This window comes from Diadema antillarum, unplaced genomic scaffold (genome assembly GCF_040938485.1).
Source record: "Diadema antillarum isolate AM-2024a unplaced genomic scaffold, OU_Dant_1.0 seq00000878_RagTag, whole genome shotgun sequence".
NCBI lineage: Eukaryota > Metazoa > Echinodermata > Echinoidea > Diadematoida > Diadematidae > Diadema > Diadema antillarum.
Genome location: NW_027271742.1, coordinates 24,051 through 42,130, shown reverse-complemented (window position 1 = coordinate 42,130; position 18,080 = coordinate 24,051). Strand labels below are relative to the sequence as shown.

The following is an 18,080-nucleotide window of genomic DNA, read 5'->3' as shown; positions in this document are numbered from 1 at the left end:
AAGTATGATTCATCACTTTGTGTTTCAGGACCATTTCCTTTAAAACACGCAAAGTCATGTCACAGTTGGTCACTCTTTGTGATACCAGAGCAACAAGAGTTTAACATAGCTTTCAGTCGATTACATGCTCTCTGGTGCTCCACTTCTCGAGAAGAAGCTTCCCACGCATGCTATAGCCTTGGGACATTCATTAAAGGGGCATTCCAGACGATTTTCATAATTTCACATCATGTAGTACATAAATTGACAGCTCCATGTATGGATTTGTGAAATTTATAGTGGTCCTTGAGCAGAGAACCCAATAAATTGAAAATCTTTAACAAATTACACTGAACAGTGTTGATGACATCAAAGCCTCATATATTTCAGAAATGTAGTAGTGTAATTCCATTACAATACCGCTTGCTCAACAATTTCACCTGTGAAAAATCTATGCATGCCTTCTTCTTTTGTTCTGCTTCCTTGAGCCCCAACTCCTTCATTCTTATGGTGAGGCTGCTATGTCATCACCCTTGTTCATTGCAATTTGTTATCGATTTTGAAAACATTTTCATTCCTCATCCCAATCACTAAAAATTCTGAAACTCTGTATTCAGTTTAACTAATTTATAGCTGTTCAAAATGTAAAAGTCTGAAAATCATCCGGAGGTCCCCTTTAATTTACCCTCGTACATTACTACACACTCTTCCTTACACACTTTTGACAAGAAAACACATAATTATGTAATTGTCAAGTCATCAACTCTCTCAATGTCTCACTCTCCTGTCATTGGATTTGTGAATTCTGTTTCTCTTTCCCTCTATCTCTCTTATTTCCATCTTCAATTTTGCCTTCTTGTGGGACTCCACTCATTGGATGTAGACCTACCAATTCTCACACCTACGGCAAGCGTCTCACACCCCAGCAACCAACTCACACTCATCCGCTCAGCAATCATTTTCTCACACCCCCCAGGAGGTTGGCTAGAGGATACCTATACAATGTACCTCCATGGCAAATTACGGCTATCTACTATATTATGAATAAATAACCCAGAGGTGTCTAAAACTGTGTCATCTACCAAGTCATGTTAGTTTAATATACATTCTACAAATCAAGACTCGTTCACCCTTCAAGATTTGGGGAAAAATACTCAAAATTATGTCTGTAAGAACCATCTTCCATATCACAAACAGATGAAACTTATGTTACAAAAATTGCATTGTATTGTATGTTCACACCAAATTGCGCAATCATAATCCCAAAATGAAGAAGAAGCTCCCTACCATGGAGGGGAGACACCACCTCCTGTGCTCCCCAGGTCATTTCGCACCCTCGCAGTTACTCAATCTCAGCCAGTTGAGAAACTTGGCAACTCTGTGGATGGCAGAGTACTCAAATGTTTCATGGGAATCATCAGTTGTGCTGTGTTATGTAGGCCTACAAGTCATCTGTAATAGTCGGAAAGTGCAATAGCTATTTCCACTTATGTCTCAGGACCACCTCCCTTCTCTCACACCTACTGTACTCCAGGGCCCCATTTCATTAAAGATGTTAGGATAGCAACTCTTGCTGGAATGGCAACAGCCAATCAGGAAGCTGGATTCCTGTCATTACTATGACAATTGCCATTCCAGCAAGAATTACACTTCCACTTATCCCACTGGCACCCAAGAATAAACCAGTTAGGGTATTAAGTCACGATCATATCATGTCACTGCACAAAGTGATAATCAAGAGTCTAATACATGCAAGTTTTAGAAATACATTGAATGTCACATGTTCATTTAATGGTCAAATAACAAGCAGAAACAAGTTTTCAAAGAATCATGTCGTGAGGTCTGCATGTTCCAAACACAGAGCGAAGCATAATTTACAGAATTATTACAATATCACCAAAATCAACTGAATTACTACAACTGAAAAATAGTTCACTAGCAAAGATAAAACATGTCATGATCTTGACTGAATCCAATTAAAGGCCATAAGAAGCAAATAAAAAAAAAAAGCATTCCTGCTTCATAAAACGATTCCTGTCTGTGTAGCACGATCACTGATTTTGATTTGCATCAAATTCCATATCAACAAAAAAGAACAATGGATTCCCAAACAAAATCACAATTCCACTCTGCACACATGTGACAGTTACATCCTTTGATTTCATCTATTAATTTGTTGTCACCTTCATTTTCTCTGAACACTGGTATTTCCACATGACATTGGTTAAATGACTGTTTTAGACATTTTGTGTGTTTATCCTTTCTCATGTACAGTGACATTTGCTTTACATATCAAGCCACTTCACTAAATCCTTGGCATAATGTTCCACGAAACTTTAATTTGACATGTTTCAATTTTCCTAGCATAATGAAAGAGCACTTGACTTACTGCTTTCAGAAAGTAGGGGGAATGCGCTATCACTCTCATCATATGTCAGAAATAAATTGAAGGAATGTGTACTTTTCATTACAATATGATATTGTGTAGGATTCTCTTTTCATTTTCTTTATATTGCTGCCTCACTCTGACATCATGAATTGTTGTAGTCTTTTCATCCAGTGATGGCAAATGGATTTAACCAAAGTAAAAAAAAAAGAGAAATCATTACTTTTGAATATTACATCCTGTTTTCTCACCTGTTGCACTTAATTTCTGCTCATTAAATCACTGAATCTACATGTACATTTGAGGTAAATTCCCACTTTAATATTTTATCAATGATCATTAATACATTTTGATGGTGTGTTATGCAAATTGGAAATGCTATGACATTTATATAGTCCAAAATGGTGGATGGACTAATATTGTTTCATTTAAACACATCTATCTCTTCCACAATAAAACAAACACACTTCACCATTTAGAGATATATAAATAGCATATAACCATCAAAATATCACTGGCATGACCGCATTTTGGTCACTGGTATTGAAACACATGGACTTGAAATTATGCCCAAGGAGATTTGAAGTACACCACAAAATTACGAAGAATTAAAAACACAAAAACGTATTGAGTGAAAAGAATGGTCTGAGAGTCAAATCAAACCAATGTAAAACACCTCATCATCATGTAGAAAATGGACCAGTAAGGCATCACATTAAATGACTGTGTTTTTCAAGATGAGACCATCAGTCTGACACACAATATCCTCGCTTTTAATCTCAAAGCTGCAACATGCGTAGCCGTAGGACATGCATAACTGAGTGAAGACTTACTTTGTAAAGTCTATCATTGGGTAGGGTTTTCCTCTTGCACTAGATCTTTGTGATGATAATCCCATGACAGATTTGAACACATCGAGGGTTTACACAGATTCTTTTGGAAAAACTTGCAAATTCCTTGTCAGTCCCTTAGTTTGTCATCCCGTTTGGACTGTATCCGGCCTTAAGCAACACATAAAAGACAACCCGAAACATAATGCCTCCGGTGACACTTCGTGGCAGAACATACAAACAAAACAAAAATTGAGACGCCAAGCAGGGGGAGAAAAATACATTTGTACACAATAAATATATACAGACAGAAGAATATGCAGTAAAAGAGATGTGTACGAAAGAAGACATCAAGGCATTGAGGAGCATTACAAAGCACAGTAGATTAACAAAGAGATGAAGAAGAGAGGAAATAAAACACATTCACTGGCAAAACATTATCTCATCAAAACTGCTGTCCTAGGTATGGTCGAACTACTTGAGCAGATGCGACCCTAATCGTGTACACTGTTGATGGCACAAAGCCTAGATATTGTACGTTCCAGTCCTGGTATCTCTCACTCATGTCGCGCTAAACTGTTTTCAGTATTAAATGAACTGAGAAGCAGAAGGTCGTAAATGCTGAGAGATGGCAACAGAGCCAATGCAGTGGTGCATCTTGGCTGAAGAGGTCCTCATTAGTCTCTACTACACAAGACTGCTTCTTGAAGCACTTCTGTGAATTCTGTCATATGCATGAGCAAAAGCGTAGTCATGCCAGTTGTGCAAGGACCAGAGTGACCTTTGCACTTTCACCCCTAGAGGTTGGTGTGTGTCATCATGACTGCAGAGATCGGAATGCTGTGAAGACTTCCAGAATGGTGGAGTCGGTGTCGTTGGTGAACACCAGGTTTTCGAGCGTCGTGGTGTACTTGACAACTTGGTGGTAGTGCTGGGAACAGGGAAAGGAATCAAGAATTAGGATAGTGGAACACATTGATGGAACAGCCAATAAATCTTGTCATCACATCAAATAACAAACCAAATAACAAACAAAAAATCACATCCTACAGATTTAATCTTAAAGCAAGAATCACATTAACATGATAACTTCTGGCCAAAATGGATATACACAGTGGTTTAACAGTAATTTGCCAAGCATTTTTTCCCCCCCGAGTTGCTGAGATTAATGGAATTGTGATGCTCTTACTTATGAGCAATATATTACAGCAAAAATTCAGTCACCTAAACCTGACTTACAAATAATATCAAAAGAAAAGTATTCATATCTACTCCCATCATGATTGAATTTCTTGAACACATGCAAACTAAAATGTTTATTTCATGATTCTAAATCTGAACCAAAATTGTGAAAAAACAAAAATCAATCTTCTGATGGATTAATCAAATTTCACATTTCATTCACATCATCATCACTATAAAAACCACACAGTGGCACTGACAAATATAAAAGATCAATTCTTGACAAAGAAGTTACAGAACCTGAACACAGCCTGGAGCATCACATTCTCTACAAATATCTACAACGGAGATAAAACACATCAATGGACAGAGTATGTCAAAAAAAAAAAACCACCAAAAAAACAAATGAAATGAACAAAGCCAGTCTTCATTTATTTTGCCTTTTATAAGACAGCACAATGAATTTAGAAATTAATGAGTTTGAATCAGAGTCAGAGATACATCTTAAAATTCTCATTTAGCTATTCCCCTGGTAAGCACAATCCTCAGGTAAAGTCAACGAGTAAGTTGCCAAACTCACCACAAGGAAAATTTGCTGCAGCCTCTGGATGGCGTAGACAAACCAAGGCGAGTGGAAATCCTCTCCCTTGTTTTCACAGGACACCATGTGCTCACCCAGCACCATTACAAACCGCTGTTATGAACGAACAAACAAAATTATAATCATGCAGCCTTCACACTGAAATCACATAGCTCATTAGATATTTCAGAATAAGGCAGCCAATTTTCTTCGAGCTATAGGAATTCAGGGGTGGATCCAGGAATTCCGCAAAGGGGGGGAGGTGGGGGGGGGGGGGTGTGTGTGCAAACAATATTTCTGGTGCTACTTCCGGCTTTCATCTCATTTAAAAAAAAAAAAATTCTTTTGTTTTAACAACAAATAAAGAGGGGATGCACGCCCGGTGCGCCTCCCTCTGGATCCGCCACTGGAATTAAAAGTGGTACCACAGGCATCAAGTATACATCTATCTGGATCTAAAGCAAAACAAAGACAAACACTTAAACTCAGATTATGTCATCTGTTTTCCTCAAAAGTGTAAAAATACTTACAGCCTATTTTCACAAAGACTTGGGTCAGAGCTTGCATATTTCGAGAAAATCTGGTTATCATCCATTTGATTCTATTTGATATAATAAATATTTCCATGGGAAGCACTTATCACTCTAAGAAAACACTTTCCAGTAGTACTGCTTCTGGTAGATTATACATTATTTTTGACATAAAGAGGACTTCCAACTTGCCATAAGTGAATATACACACAATAACCCTTTTAGCAAATATCACCTCAGCTGGAATTTGAGATAAAGGGGTTCTTATCCAAAGAAATGTTTAGACATACAATGCCACTGACGTGAATTCAGCCTTACCTGAAATATGATAAGGAAGAGTTTCTTCTCCTCACTCTGTGCCGACTCCAGCTTCTCGACAAGGGATTCAATCTGGGACTCGGTTGTAGCCTTGCTGACATCATACCCATCATCATCGCTATCCATATCCTGTGGGGGGGGGGGGGGGGGTAGGAGGAGGGGGCAGGAGGGCAGAGAAAACAAAGAATAAGCATGATGACCCACAACTATAATTATTTTTTTCTCCGTATCAAAGTCTGGATAGGTGCAAATTTCCAGGTAAGCCACATCAACACACATACCGTAGGTACACAGATCTGAAGTATAACAATAAAGGTTTAAGTTGCAAGTAATCAAAGTTCACATACAGGGTAAAATTTATTAAAACATAAACTTCAACTGCAGTGTCAGCTATATCCCAGTCTATCTCACCCACATAAAAGACAAAATGTGATTAACATCCAACACACTGAGTACAATAAATATGGTTAAGATATACATGTATGGGTAAAAGGATCGTATAAGAATGTGTGATATCATTATCAACCCCCCTCTCCCATGCCCCTCTCTCTCCTATCATATAACACCTAAAAAGAATGTAGCTATCGGATTGTTCAGTTGCCCATATCGCAATGCTGATGTCACCAATTTCCATAGACTTCTGCGTTAAACTCATAATTGACCCATAATGTTTATTCCATTGCACAGCTCTGAGGTCATAATACACAAATCTTTGCTGCATGCACCAAACAGTTACAAGTGTGCATTCTGTCACTCATTTTTACTTTTAACAACTTCCACTGATCAAATTTGCATACGACTGACTGTTACTGTGCTACTCATTTGCCTTTCACGAAAAAAAAAGGTTGCTATTTCTGTACTAAATTCATGAATCTATGTGGACCACATCTGTTGACTTTCGAGGTGTTGTGTAAAATAAATAGTGTATGGTCTTTACTCATGCAACACAACAAGATTTTGCACTTGGTGAAAGATAAGGCGCACTATTCAACTCAGCTTTGCCTCATTGAATGGAGTGCCTCTATCTTTCCCCTCATGCCAAACCTCGTACCATCGCACTCGTGACCATTTACTATTTGTATATTATACAACACATGTACAGCTCCTTGCAATCTGATTGGATGAATGCAGGTTACATGACATTCAGAAGAATGAGCTATCCAACGCTCACTCTCAATGGCAGTGCAATAGTCGACTATTGAATGGCAAATCAAGTGAGCCAGTAGTGCAATAGACCCTAGGACGCACTGAACTTCCCGTGTGTATCGTAAAGCATTACTGCATACTACATACATGCACGCCCATTTGCACTGCCAGCAAGACCTACAGCCAGATCTAGGTCTAGGCATAACTGTTAGTCCTCCTCCTAGAAGTTGGTCTAGACCAGGCCTATATCGTGTGTGGTATAAAACACATATTCAATGTTCATCATTCGCAACGGTTTTAATATTACATTCGGTGCAAGTTTAACCATTCTATTCAACTCCGCTTCGTGTTGTTTAATATAACGGTTAAACTTGCACGCTCATGTAATATTTGGACCATTGCACTCACAAACATTGAAAATTTGTATACTATCAGTCTCACCCCATCCTCCTTCTTCTTCATGTTCTGCCTGGCCTCCTCCAGCTCCGTCTCGCAGCGCTTGACATGCTTGTTCATGGTGTTGATGGTGGCATGCAGGATGTCCCAGACATACATGCGGGTGAAGTTTGACGCCATGAACGGGGAGAAGAGCCAGTTAGCGATGGCTGGACAGCTGATGACCTGCGTCCGCAGCAGCTTGTCCACCAGCACGGAGATCCTCTGGAAGTGGAAGCAGAGAGGGGAGTGGAGAGAGTGGTCAATCTATGTGGTTTGTCGGTGTCTAGTGTCAACTTTCATCTTCCATGTGTGTGTGTGAGTAATTAATGCAAGACTAAGACTGTACAATATATAGTCGCTGGGGAGACAAGACCTTGTATCTCATAAGTTTGGTGAAAATTACTTTTTTGGATTAATGGTCAAATAATCAGTAAAGTGATGTCCTGTCCGAATCCTAGCTGTCTTACCCAAAAAATGAAGCAACCATGGTATGTTAAAGGAAAGGCTATTCCATTTGATTTAGTATTTTGGCTATTTTTTTTTTCCCTCTCTGGAACATCTGGCATTTTGTAGATACGAGGTCTTGTCAGCCCAGAGACAATATAATAATCATATCCTCTGCTTCATCCAGGGTACTCAGTAGCCTCTTCAGTGTTAAAAACCCGGTAGCATGGGGGTTCATGGGTGGCCCGATTCATTTGCTGCCAACTGGGGCACATTCAGAAACCAGGAATAGCACTGGTCAGGGAATATGAGCATCAAAGCATACATTCATCAGTCAACGGTCGACTGACTCCAGTCGAGAATCATCGCTGTGTGTGTGTTTTTTTACAATTTGTTATGCAGATTCTCAAATATATCCGAGCTGGGCCAGTCCCCCAACTCCATGATTCCTCAAGCTACCATGTCCTTAACACTGTTCTACCTGAGGACCCTGCCATTACAATTACCCCAGCATTGCCAGGTACCCATTTATACACCTGGGCTGTCGGGGACATTGTAAGTAAAAACATCTTGTCAAAGGATGTGTAGCAGCTCAACTTTTCTCTGCTTCTTTCTCCTCCACAATCTCCTTCTCTCCGCTCTGACCTCTGATCTCTGTCTTCCACACATGCACTCTCTCTCTCTCTCTCTCTCTGTGGGTTTGACCCTCTCCCCTGTTTTGTTTTCCCCTCGACAAGTTTCCTTATCAGGTAATTATGTAGACAAACTCTCACATGATTACTCGCGAGCCTCCACTGGCTGGTGTGTTTATCCTCAATATTGAAAACGGATACAATTCCTAATATCGAAAGCCACTCGGCATAATATTTCTCTCTCCTGGCCAATCCCAGACACCGCTAGAAGCACACGACTTCTGAGGCGGCCGCCGTATAATGGGTAAAGATAAGGCCGCCGATTGATAATATCCAAACACAGTAGACCCCTGTCAAAAGTGACAAGTGATTTGTAATTTTCTTTAACCCCACTGTTTCACCGCTTACCGGAGATGTGAGTCATCTCAATGTTGAGATTGTGTATAAATAGTGATTGCTGAATATTGTGAAACAGTTACTTGCACCACGACTCGGCCATGTGATACCTCTTCGAATAAGAGCTGCAATTACCTCATGTACTTCTTGCGTACCCCGAGTCTGATTTCTCTACAACTTTAATTAGTAAGTGTGACTGTGGATCTGTGTATAATTGCACCTGCAATACGAACAATACAACTCACACACACACACACATCATCTATTCTCACTAAAGATGTAAGCACTAGACTGGATTTGAACTCTGGTCCTCCAACTGACAGTCAGGAGTCTTGTCCACTATGCCACAGTGCCTTCCTTTAATACAAAGTATACATCAGTTGTCCATTTCAATTCCAAATTAGTCTCCATTTCAAAAGAGCAAATATTACTCCACCTCATTCACACAACCTCATGCTGGCACAATTTTCCTACCGAAATAATCAAATCGACCCTAAACGGTTGCACTAAATTAGAATGTGTTAAAAGCAATTTAAATGTTCAATCTAGCACTGCAATGGATGCACCCCACTCCAAACACATGTTCTGCTGCCCCCACATGGCAGGCTTACTGACATAAAACTGATCTTGGAATGACACAGTTAAAGGAGACCTCCGGATGGTTTTCAGATTTTTACATTTGAAGGATAAATTACTTATACTGAGTACAACGTTTCAGAATTTACAATGATTGGGATGAGGAATAAGAATGTTTTTAGAATTTAAAACAAACTGCAATGAACAAGGATGATGACATGGCAGCCTCACAATAAGAATGCATGCGTTGGGGCTCAAGGAAACAGAACAAAAGAAGAAGGTATACATACGTTCTACACAGGTGAACTTAATTGTCAATCAAGCGGTATTGTAATGGAATAACACTGCTACATTTCTGAAATAGGTGAGGCTCCTATGTCATCAAAACTGTTCAGTGTACTTTGTTTAAGATTTTTCAGAGTATTGGTTTCTCTGCTCAAAGATCACAATAAATTCCACAAATCTATACATGGAGCTGTCGATTTATGTACTACACGATATGAAATTATGAAAATCGTCTGGAATGCCCCTTTAACCCACCTGCGGCTGATTTTGCCAGACGTCCTTGATGACACGTAAGACATAGATCTGGCTCTCTTCAGTGTCTGCAAGCTGCCTCAGCACCGAGTGGAATCTAAGGGAACCAGAGAAGAGTTTCTTTGTGAGAAAAAAAAAATACATATTTGGCAAAACTAGAAAAGCACTCTGAGAGCGCAGACCTCCGCCAAGCATGAAGCTTATTTCCACCACTACACTGATCTTGTTCTTCCATAGAGATATTCATCATACGTACACACAACATCAGTGCTAAAAGTCGCCAGATTTCCAAATATAGAAGCCTTTGTTACGTTATAAGCCTTCAGCTGCACGGCGCGCCTCGCCCCAGCAGAAACTAGAGCATGCACTTTAGTGCGCGCAGGCAAACGTCAAATACACACAGCCTGATCTCCCAAGTTCATTGACCCTACCTGCCAAAACATCAAAAATCCTTCATAAATTCCCCCAAAATTCACGGATCACTACCAAAAGTTAATCGTTTGTTACTTGTGTCATTCTCAACCTTTCCTGCATGTTTCATCACAATCCGTTCACTACTTTTTGAGTTATTTTGCACATGGACAAACGATCTAACTAACAAACTAACGAACAAATCAACGGTAACGAAAACATAACCTCCCCCCTTGGCGGAGGTAACAAGCAATATATAATACTTTAATGATTTGGATATTGAAAAATGTGTTTCATTTTTTCATTTGTTTGTATTCTGTTAAGCAAGGTTTTTTTCACGGCATCAAATGTTTGTGAATTGCTACTGGCATTCAATGCATGCAATATTGACAAGAACTTTCACATGCATTTTAATTTCACGAATTTTGGCTTTCACAAAATTTGCGAAATTTAAATGTATGTGAAACATTTCTGGTTTTACAGTATACTCTACTCTGTGACAGATATGTTGGTGATATTCCTGAATGAAGTCACAGCTGAAAAATTCAGTTTTTGGCTAAGTTCTTGAACTTTGACCTCCTGGGGATTTTGCCCAAAATCTAATTTGCACATCTTTATCTTATTTATATAATTGGGTCAGATGCCTATAAAATCCAATCAGATTTTTTTCATAAATCATGATAGTGAAGTATGGGACAAGCACAAGTAGATGAATGGACAGAAGGATGGAAAACCCCAAAACGCCTCTGACACTCTTTGGGGCTGAGGCATAAACGCAAACAAATGCCCGTGAATAACCTAGAAAAGCACTTGGGGAGTGCAGACCTCCACCTAGCTGCTCATTTCCATCCATACACACATGCTGAAAATTGCCAAATTTCCCAATATAGAAGACTTTTGTTTACGTCATCAGCTTCCAGCTGCATGGCATCTCGCCTGAGTAGAGCACGTGCTTTAGAGCAAGTATGTAAACCTCAAATACCAGCAGCTTGAACAAGTTCATTGACCCTACATGTACTTACAAAAAAAATTAAAAATGCTTCAAAAATTCATAATTAACTTCATAAATCCTGGATCACTACCAAAATGTAATCATCCGTTCCTTGGGTCATTTTTTAACTTTTCCCCGCAAGTTACATCAAATTCTATCCACAACTTTTTGAGTTATGTTGCAAACAGACAAACAACCAAACAGACAACAGGCAAATGCCGATGAAAACATATAACCTCCTTCCTTGGCAGAGGTAAGAACTGTGAAAGTGAGCTGCATGTATGTACAATGTACTGGCTTCAATACTGTATCCTACAGTGACGTGTAGGCTTGAGGAAGGGGGGGGGGGGAATCTAATTATCTTTCACCCTGACTAACTTACTTTGCCAGGGCGCTGAATGAGTGACTGAAGGACTTGCTGCCCAGGTGGAGCAGTGTCTGCACAAACACATCAATCTTCAGTGCATTGAAACTCGTCTCATCTGGTGAAAAGAACATTCAAACAGGACTTGGGTTTATCACATACAATGGGTTAAATAAATGACAAAACAAACAACATAACATAACAAACCTCATGATCTCTGTTTCGAAACAGTATTTTTCTGGTAGCAAAGCATTGAGACAAATACATAATGGTATGTGAAACAAAAGATCATTAGTTATGCAAGAAAAATTGAATCTTTTGTCAGGATTGGTATTTATTTTCTGGAGGAGAGCATCAAGGAAACTATGATGTTATTCCACGACACAACTGAGAATACACATGACCATAATCATCAACTTTGCTCAGAATATTAAAAAATTCTGTGGTAGAAAAGCAATCGGGGGTGGGGGTGGGGGACAAGGGAACCTCCTTACCACTTTGGTTTAACCAAGTTCATTAATATCTTTTAACCCGTTGAGGATGAGTCCCGAGTATACTCGGGCAAGCGTCTATGGGGAAATGCGTGTTGTAGCAAAATCAAACCGTCCTCTACGGGTTAAATGGCACCTTTCAACCATGTTGCATTGCAGGGAGAGATGACCATCAAATCATGATCTCGTGTTACTGTACGGGTCAAGAAAATCCTCACTGATCAATTTTGACTGGTTGTGCACTTAATACCGAAAAATCATTGTGATCACTGGCAAGAGACACTGTAAACATGCCATTGTGCACTTGTAGCAAAGTGTTCAAGCACTGAACAGTAAGATATGGCCAGCCATGCATCCAGTAATTACTGATGCTCACTTTGCATCTATGGCAAGCCAAAAGGAAATGTGTCCTGTAAATTTGCCAAGTGGCGGTAATTGTCGCAAATACAATAAAAAAAGATGAGCATTTGGCTAAAATTTGTCCATTCTATAAAACAGATGATGCACATGTATTTTCATGTGTCAGTTGGAATAGTGCGCATGTAGTAACTACCGGTACGCAATCCAGTCTAAACCCATGCAACTGCACCTCCTGGGTTGAACAATTCCATAGTTACCTAATACACACAATTTCACAGATGCACTCAGAACTTTACATCATTTGAATGCTGTCCTACAAAATCACGACCACTAACCCTCCATGCCGTCCACATCCTTGGGGTTGGGCGTTTCCTTTAGAATGTCAAGGATCATCTCCGGGGTGCCCCTCTTCCTGATTGCCTCCGTCAGATTCTGGGCGACAGTGTATCCCGGTAAGGACTCTGTTCAGCCAGAAGAATGGAAAGATGGACAAAATTCTCATTTGAAATAGTTGTTCAACTGGACACACAAACACACAATGCAACGCTTATAAAACATACTGAAATTACGACATGTATTCTTTTGTATTATTTTTTATTATCATTTCCTCCTTGATTTACATCTTATTTGCAATAAAGCACAATTCAGTTTCAAAGGTGGATAAATTCCTCCACGAGGACAATGCTGACTCAGAATTTTTGGCTATGTAAGATCAAATTGTAATTTCACAGCATGTACACCCTTCAATGCATTACAGTGTATGCACAACTCAGACTACTCTGAAGTACAAAAGATGTATGTTTACATGATGAAACAGAAAACTAGATATATCCCTACGGCGACTGATATGCCTCCGCCATAATGCATGGTTCTCCTAATAGGTCTATAGTACAATGTCTTGACAATGTGTGATGACAGTTTCACACAATTGGCAAAATATTAAAATGACAGGTTTGACACAAATGTGCTGAATGTTCACTTTCCTAGAACTAGGTTCAATTGGATGAATGATTAAAATGTCAGAGTGCAGGTATTTGGGGAACTGATGATTTTTACTTGACTTTTGACCCTTTTATAAGTTTATGCATTGAGTAATTTTCAAGGTATTGAGAAAAAGTATAATTTCAGTATCAAATGGGAAAATAGCATTATCTAAACCTGGCCTTTGACCTTTGACCTCACAGTTCCAAAGAGAATCACTGTTAGGTTGAACATGCATAAATATTTAAGTTTCATGATGATACCTTGAGTTACTTTTGAGATATGGAGGAGAAAGTGCAATTCAGCACCTTCACTTGACCTTTGACCTTTTGACCTTTGACCTTTTGGCAAGAAACTTCCCACAGAATATATATTGGGTAATACATGTATACATCAAGTTAAAAAAAAAAAAACCTTCAGGCACTGCATAAATATAAGGAAAGTAGTGATATTTTGAGGAGTTGACCTTGACCTTTGACCCCTGACCTTTGAACCATGACCCCCAACTTCCCTAGATAATCACTGCCCATTGGAACAAGCATATATACTAAGTTCCATGAAGATACCTTGAACCATTTGCGAGATATGGAGAAAAACATGAATTTTCAACCTTTTTTTCACAAAATAACCTGTGACCTTTGACCTTTGACTCCGTGACCCTAAAATCCAAATAAAGTATTATCCCCCCAGGATATACCCTTATACCAAGTTAGATGTAAATCCACCACACGGTTCTTGAGATATCGACAAAAACAAAACGGGACGGACGTACGTACGTACGGATGGACGGACGACCCGAAAACATAATGACTCCGGCCACTTCGTTGGCGGAGGCATAAAAAAAGCAAACCAACAGATATATGCTTTGTTACGTCACGCTAACTTTTCTCAGTCACAGTATGACACTTATTTATCCTTCATTCTCCAAAAATTAAAACATTACAAGTTTGTATCCCATAAGGTTGGGTCATCTTTTGTATCATACTAGAACTAAAAATCCAAGCCTTATTGAAATCAAACACTAATATCTGCCAGTAATGACTTTAGAAATAACGAGAAATGTCGCTATGGCGACTGGTGTATGCCTCCGCCATATGCATGGTTCTCCTAATAGGTCTATAGTGCAATGTCTTGACAATGTGTGATGACAGTTTCACACAAATGGCAAAATATTAAAATGACAGGTTTGCCACAAATGTGCTGAATGTTCACTTTCCTAGAACTAGGTTCAATTGGATGAATGATTAAAACGTCAGAGTGCAGGTATTTGGGGGAACTGATAATTTTTACTTGACTTTTGACCCTTTTATAAGTTTATGCATTGAGTAATTTTTAAGGTATTGAGAAAAGTATAATTTCAGTATCAAATCGTAAAATAGTATTATCTAAACTTGGCCTTTGACCTTTGACCTCACAGTTCCAAAGAGAATCACTGTTAGGTAGAACATGCATAAATATGTAAGTTTCATGATAATACCTTGAGTTACTTTTGAGATATGGAGGAAGAAGTGCAATTTAGCACTTTCATTTGACCTTTGACCTTTCGACCTTTGACTTTTGGCAAGAAACTTCCCACAGAATATATATTGGGTTATACATGCATACATCAAGTTTTAAAAAAATCCTTCAGGCATTGCATAAATATAAGGAAAGTAGTGATATTTTGAGGAGTTGACCTTGACCTTTGAACCCTGACCTTTGACCCATGACCCCCAACTTCCCTAGATAATCACTGCCCATCGGTACATGCATATATACTAAGTTCCATGAAGATACCTTGAACCATTTGCGAGATATGGATAAAAACATGAAATTTCAACCTTTTTTTCACAAAATAACCTGTGACCTTTGACCTTTGACTCCGTGACCCTAAAATCCAAACAAAGTATCAGCCCCCCAGGATATACCCTCATACCAAGTTTGATGCAAAACCACCTCACGGTTCTTGAGATATCGACAAAAACAAAACGGGACAGACGTACGGACGGACGTACGAACGGACGTACGTACGGACGGACGGATGGATGACTAGAAAACATAATGCCTCCGGCCACTTCGTTGGCGGAGGCATAAAAAGGTATCCCCCAAGTTTTATTGCTCAAGACTGGAGAATTTATAGCCAATGTTATAAAGATGTGTTGTTCATTTAACAGAGGTAAGAAAATTAATTTGTTGTGCAGTAAATCCATGAAAGATTTCTGATTTAAACATGTATCACTATAGCAGGGAGTAAAGTTCATACATTGTAACAACACAACAAAACTTACCACATTTGAAATGATATTCACTGTGAAATAAAAAAGTTGATACCTCGGTTTCATTGGCATCATGCGATTTGTTGACCCAACCAGGCATGAAATGTGAAACATGTGTGCAGCAAAAAGATGCACGCACTTTGTTGTCAGAGTGTAGTTTGATGTATACTTTGCCCTTCAGTCCATACACGATATTCCTCGCAGCATATTAGACATAATATCTTTAGTCTTCCTTAGCAAGCATTGGACACAGAAAGGAGGGGGACAGAATTCACAAGACATGATGATATGTCTCATCACCACAACCCTGAACCAGAAGGTGGCTTAATAAAACTTTCCGCTCATGGCATTTCATTTTGAGACCACCTGTAACGTTGCGATGGGAATTTACAGGGCATGTGAGAGTTTCCAACAAAGAAGTAGGCCGTGGGCTGGCCACTGCAACATTAGGCGTGGTCAGATGGTCAGACTGGCAAAAGATCAAGAAGTTTAAGATCACGAAGTCTTTGCGATCTTTTGTCGTGTGGTCACACTGGCAGCAAAACTTTAGATCGAGACATTTTGGTCATTAGTGCACGCGTGCGACAAAGAAGAAAGAGAGCGCTGTCCGATGGCTAGTGATTGTGACGTAACAATGTACGCCTGTACATGACAATGGCCTCACGCTTCAGAGACACTGCCCGCAAGCAGGTGGTGGACTGGTCGAGTGACAAAGATTGCAAAGCTTCAGTTTCTCGCGGTCACACTGGCAAAAGATCGAGAAGTTTGGTGGGGGTGGGGGAAATATCCCTAGTTGATGTGGGAAGTACGTGAGAAGTTTTGCAGGAAGTTTCGCGAGAAGTTTGCGGTCACGCTGGTAAAACTTTGAGATCTTAAAGATCGCGATCTTAAACTTCTCGATCTTTTGCCAGTCTGACCGCGCCTATTGTAAACGAAAATTGTCTGCCCACCTGCCCCTTCTTGCCCGTACTTGTAGACCGGCTCTGGAGGACTTGGCATCAGAGGTGCATATGATTCGGGGACACTCTCTGCAATCCGTTGGTGGTATGACAATCTGGGTAAAATCAGACACAGTAATTCATCTTTGAAGTTCCTTTCTGTCTTTAGGACAGATATACTTACGAGGCAAACATATACTTTACACCTTCAGCAGGCAAAAATGGTGAAGCATAATTCAAAAGTAACACAAGAACAAAAAAAAATGTTAGGACTTTTAAACATCTCATCAACAGATTTACTGCAAGTATGTTCCCATAATGCTATCAGCCTTGGTCTTGGCTACAAGAATTTGGTTAAAATCAGGTAAAATATAAAACAATACAGCAGAATCTAATGCATTAAACACATCTAAACACCATAGATATCAAAATTTTTAGACCTAACTATTGTTGAAGATTTAATTTGACAGCAACAGTTGAATTTGTTAATAGCTGATAATGCAAACATTCCATCAATTTCAGTTCATATAAACCAACATAGGCAGGAACGAACAAAGAAACAAACAAAAATATGAACAAAAAAGAAATTTTTGAATTGCTTTTTGTTTGGGTAAAGTATCAAACCATGTCATGTGTATTGAGGACAATTCATGGAAAGAACATAGTACAGTCTTGAGCTAAATTGAACAATATGTTCTGAAACATTTCTCATGTTCTTCTCTTGGACTGACAAATCTATTTCATTCATGCAGACGCATAAGTTAATGTTCGTACTGTTCCTGTAATGATTTAGAAGACAAGATTTTGCAAAAGGTCTGTTGCTGTATGAAAAATTAAGAACAGAAAAACCATCAATGAACATTTCAAAGAGATTGACTCATTGACAATTTGATTAGTCACCTCTTTGCATTTGCTCCTTTGGTATAAAGGAAATTGACTAAAATACTGGTATGGTAACTTTTCCTGACTTACCTCAAACATTTTGTCAGCACTTCCATCACAAACTTGGGCTTTGGCAAATCAAGATCGACATTCAAGCAGTCCGTCCTACAAAGCAGTGAGACATTTTGTTTTTCCACTTTTTCAGAATATATTTGTCTGAGAGGTAGTCTATCCATCATGCAATAAAACTAGCAAAATGTGAAGTCAATTAACACCAGATAATGTATAAGAAAACATGTTAATTTATACGTTTGGCACGTATGCATCACAGTATAAGGACCATAAGAAAAGTTTTGGTGACAACATCACACAAGTATTTCTCTTTGTTACTATGCTTATGATGCAGACACCCAAAAGGATATATCTGCAAGAA

At 39.1% G+C, this 18,080-nt stretch overlaps 1 protein-coding gene across 1 annotated transcript in view; it reads right to left on the bottom strand.

Moving 5' to 3' along the window:
• Positions 1 to 3,269: 3,269 nt before the first annotated feature.
• LOC139740763 (nuclear cap-binding protein subunit 1-like) overlaps positions 3,270 to 18,080 on the bottom strand; it is a 28,427-nt gene continuing 13,616 nt past the window's right edge. Inside the window, exons 11-19 of the mRNA XM_071651338.1 lie at positions 17,738 to 17,812; positions 16,778 to 16,881; positions 12,927 to 13,052; positions 11,759 to 11,858; positions 9,978 to 10,071; positions 7,393 to 7,611; positions 5,806 to 5,934; positions 4,958 to 5,071; positions 3,270 to 4,126 (exon numbers count right to left, since the gene is read on the bottom strand). Coding sequence (XP_071507439.1) covers positions 4,013 to 4,126; positions 4,958 to 5,071; positions 5,806 to 5,934; positions 7,393 to 7,611; positions 9,978 to 10,071; positions 11,759 to 11,858; positions 12,927 to 13,052; positions 16,778 to 16,881; positions 17,738 to 17,812 — 1,075 coding nt within the window. The 3' untranslated portion in view covers positions 3,270 to 4,012. The remainder of the gene's footprint in view (positions 4,127 to 4,957; positions 5,072 to 5,805; positions 5,935 to 7,392; positions 7,612 to 9,977; positions 10,072 to 11,758; positions 11,859 to 12,926; positions 13,053 to 16,777; positions 16,882 to 17,737; positions 17,813 to 18,080) is intronic.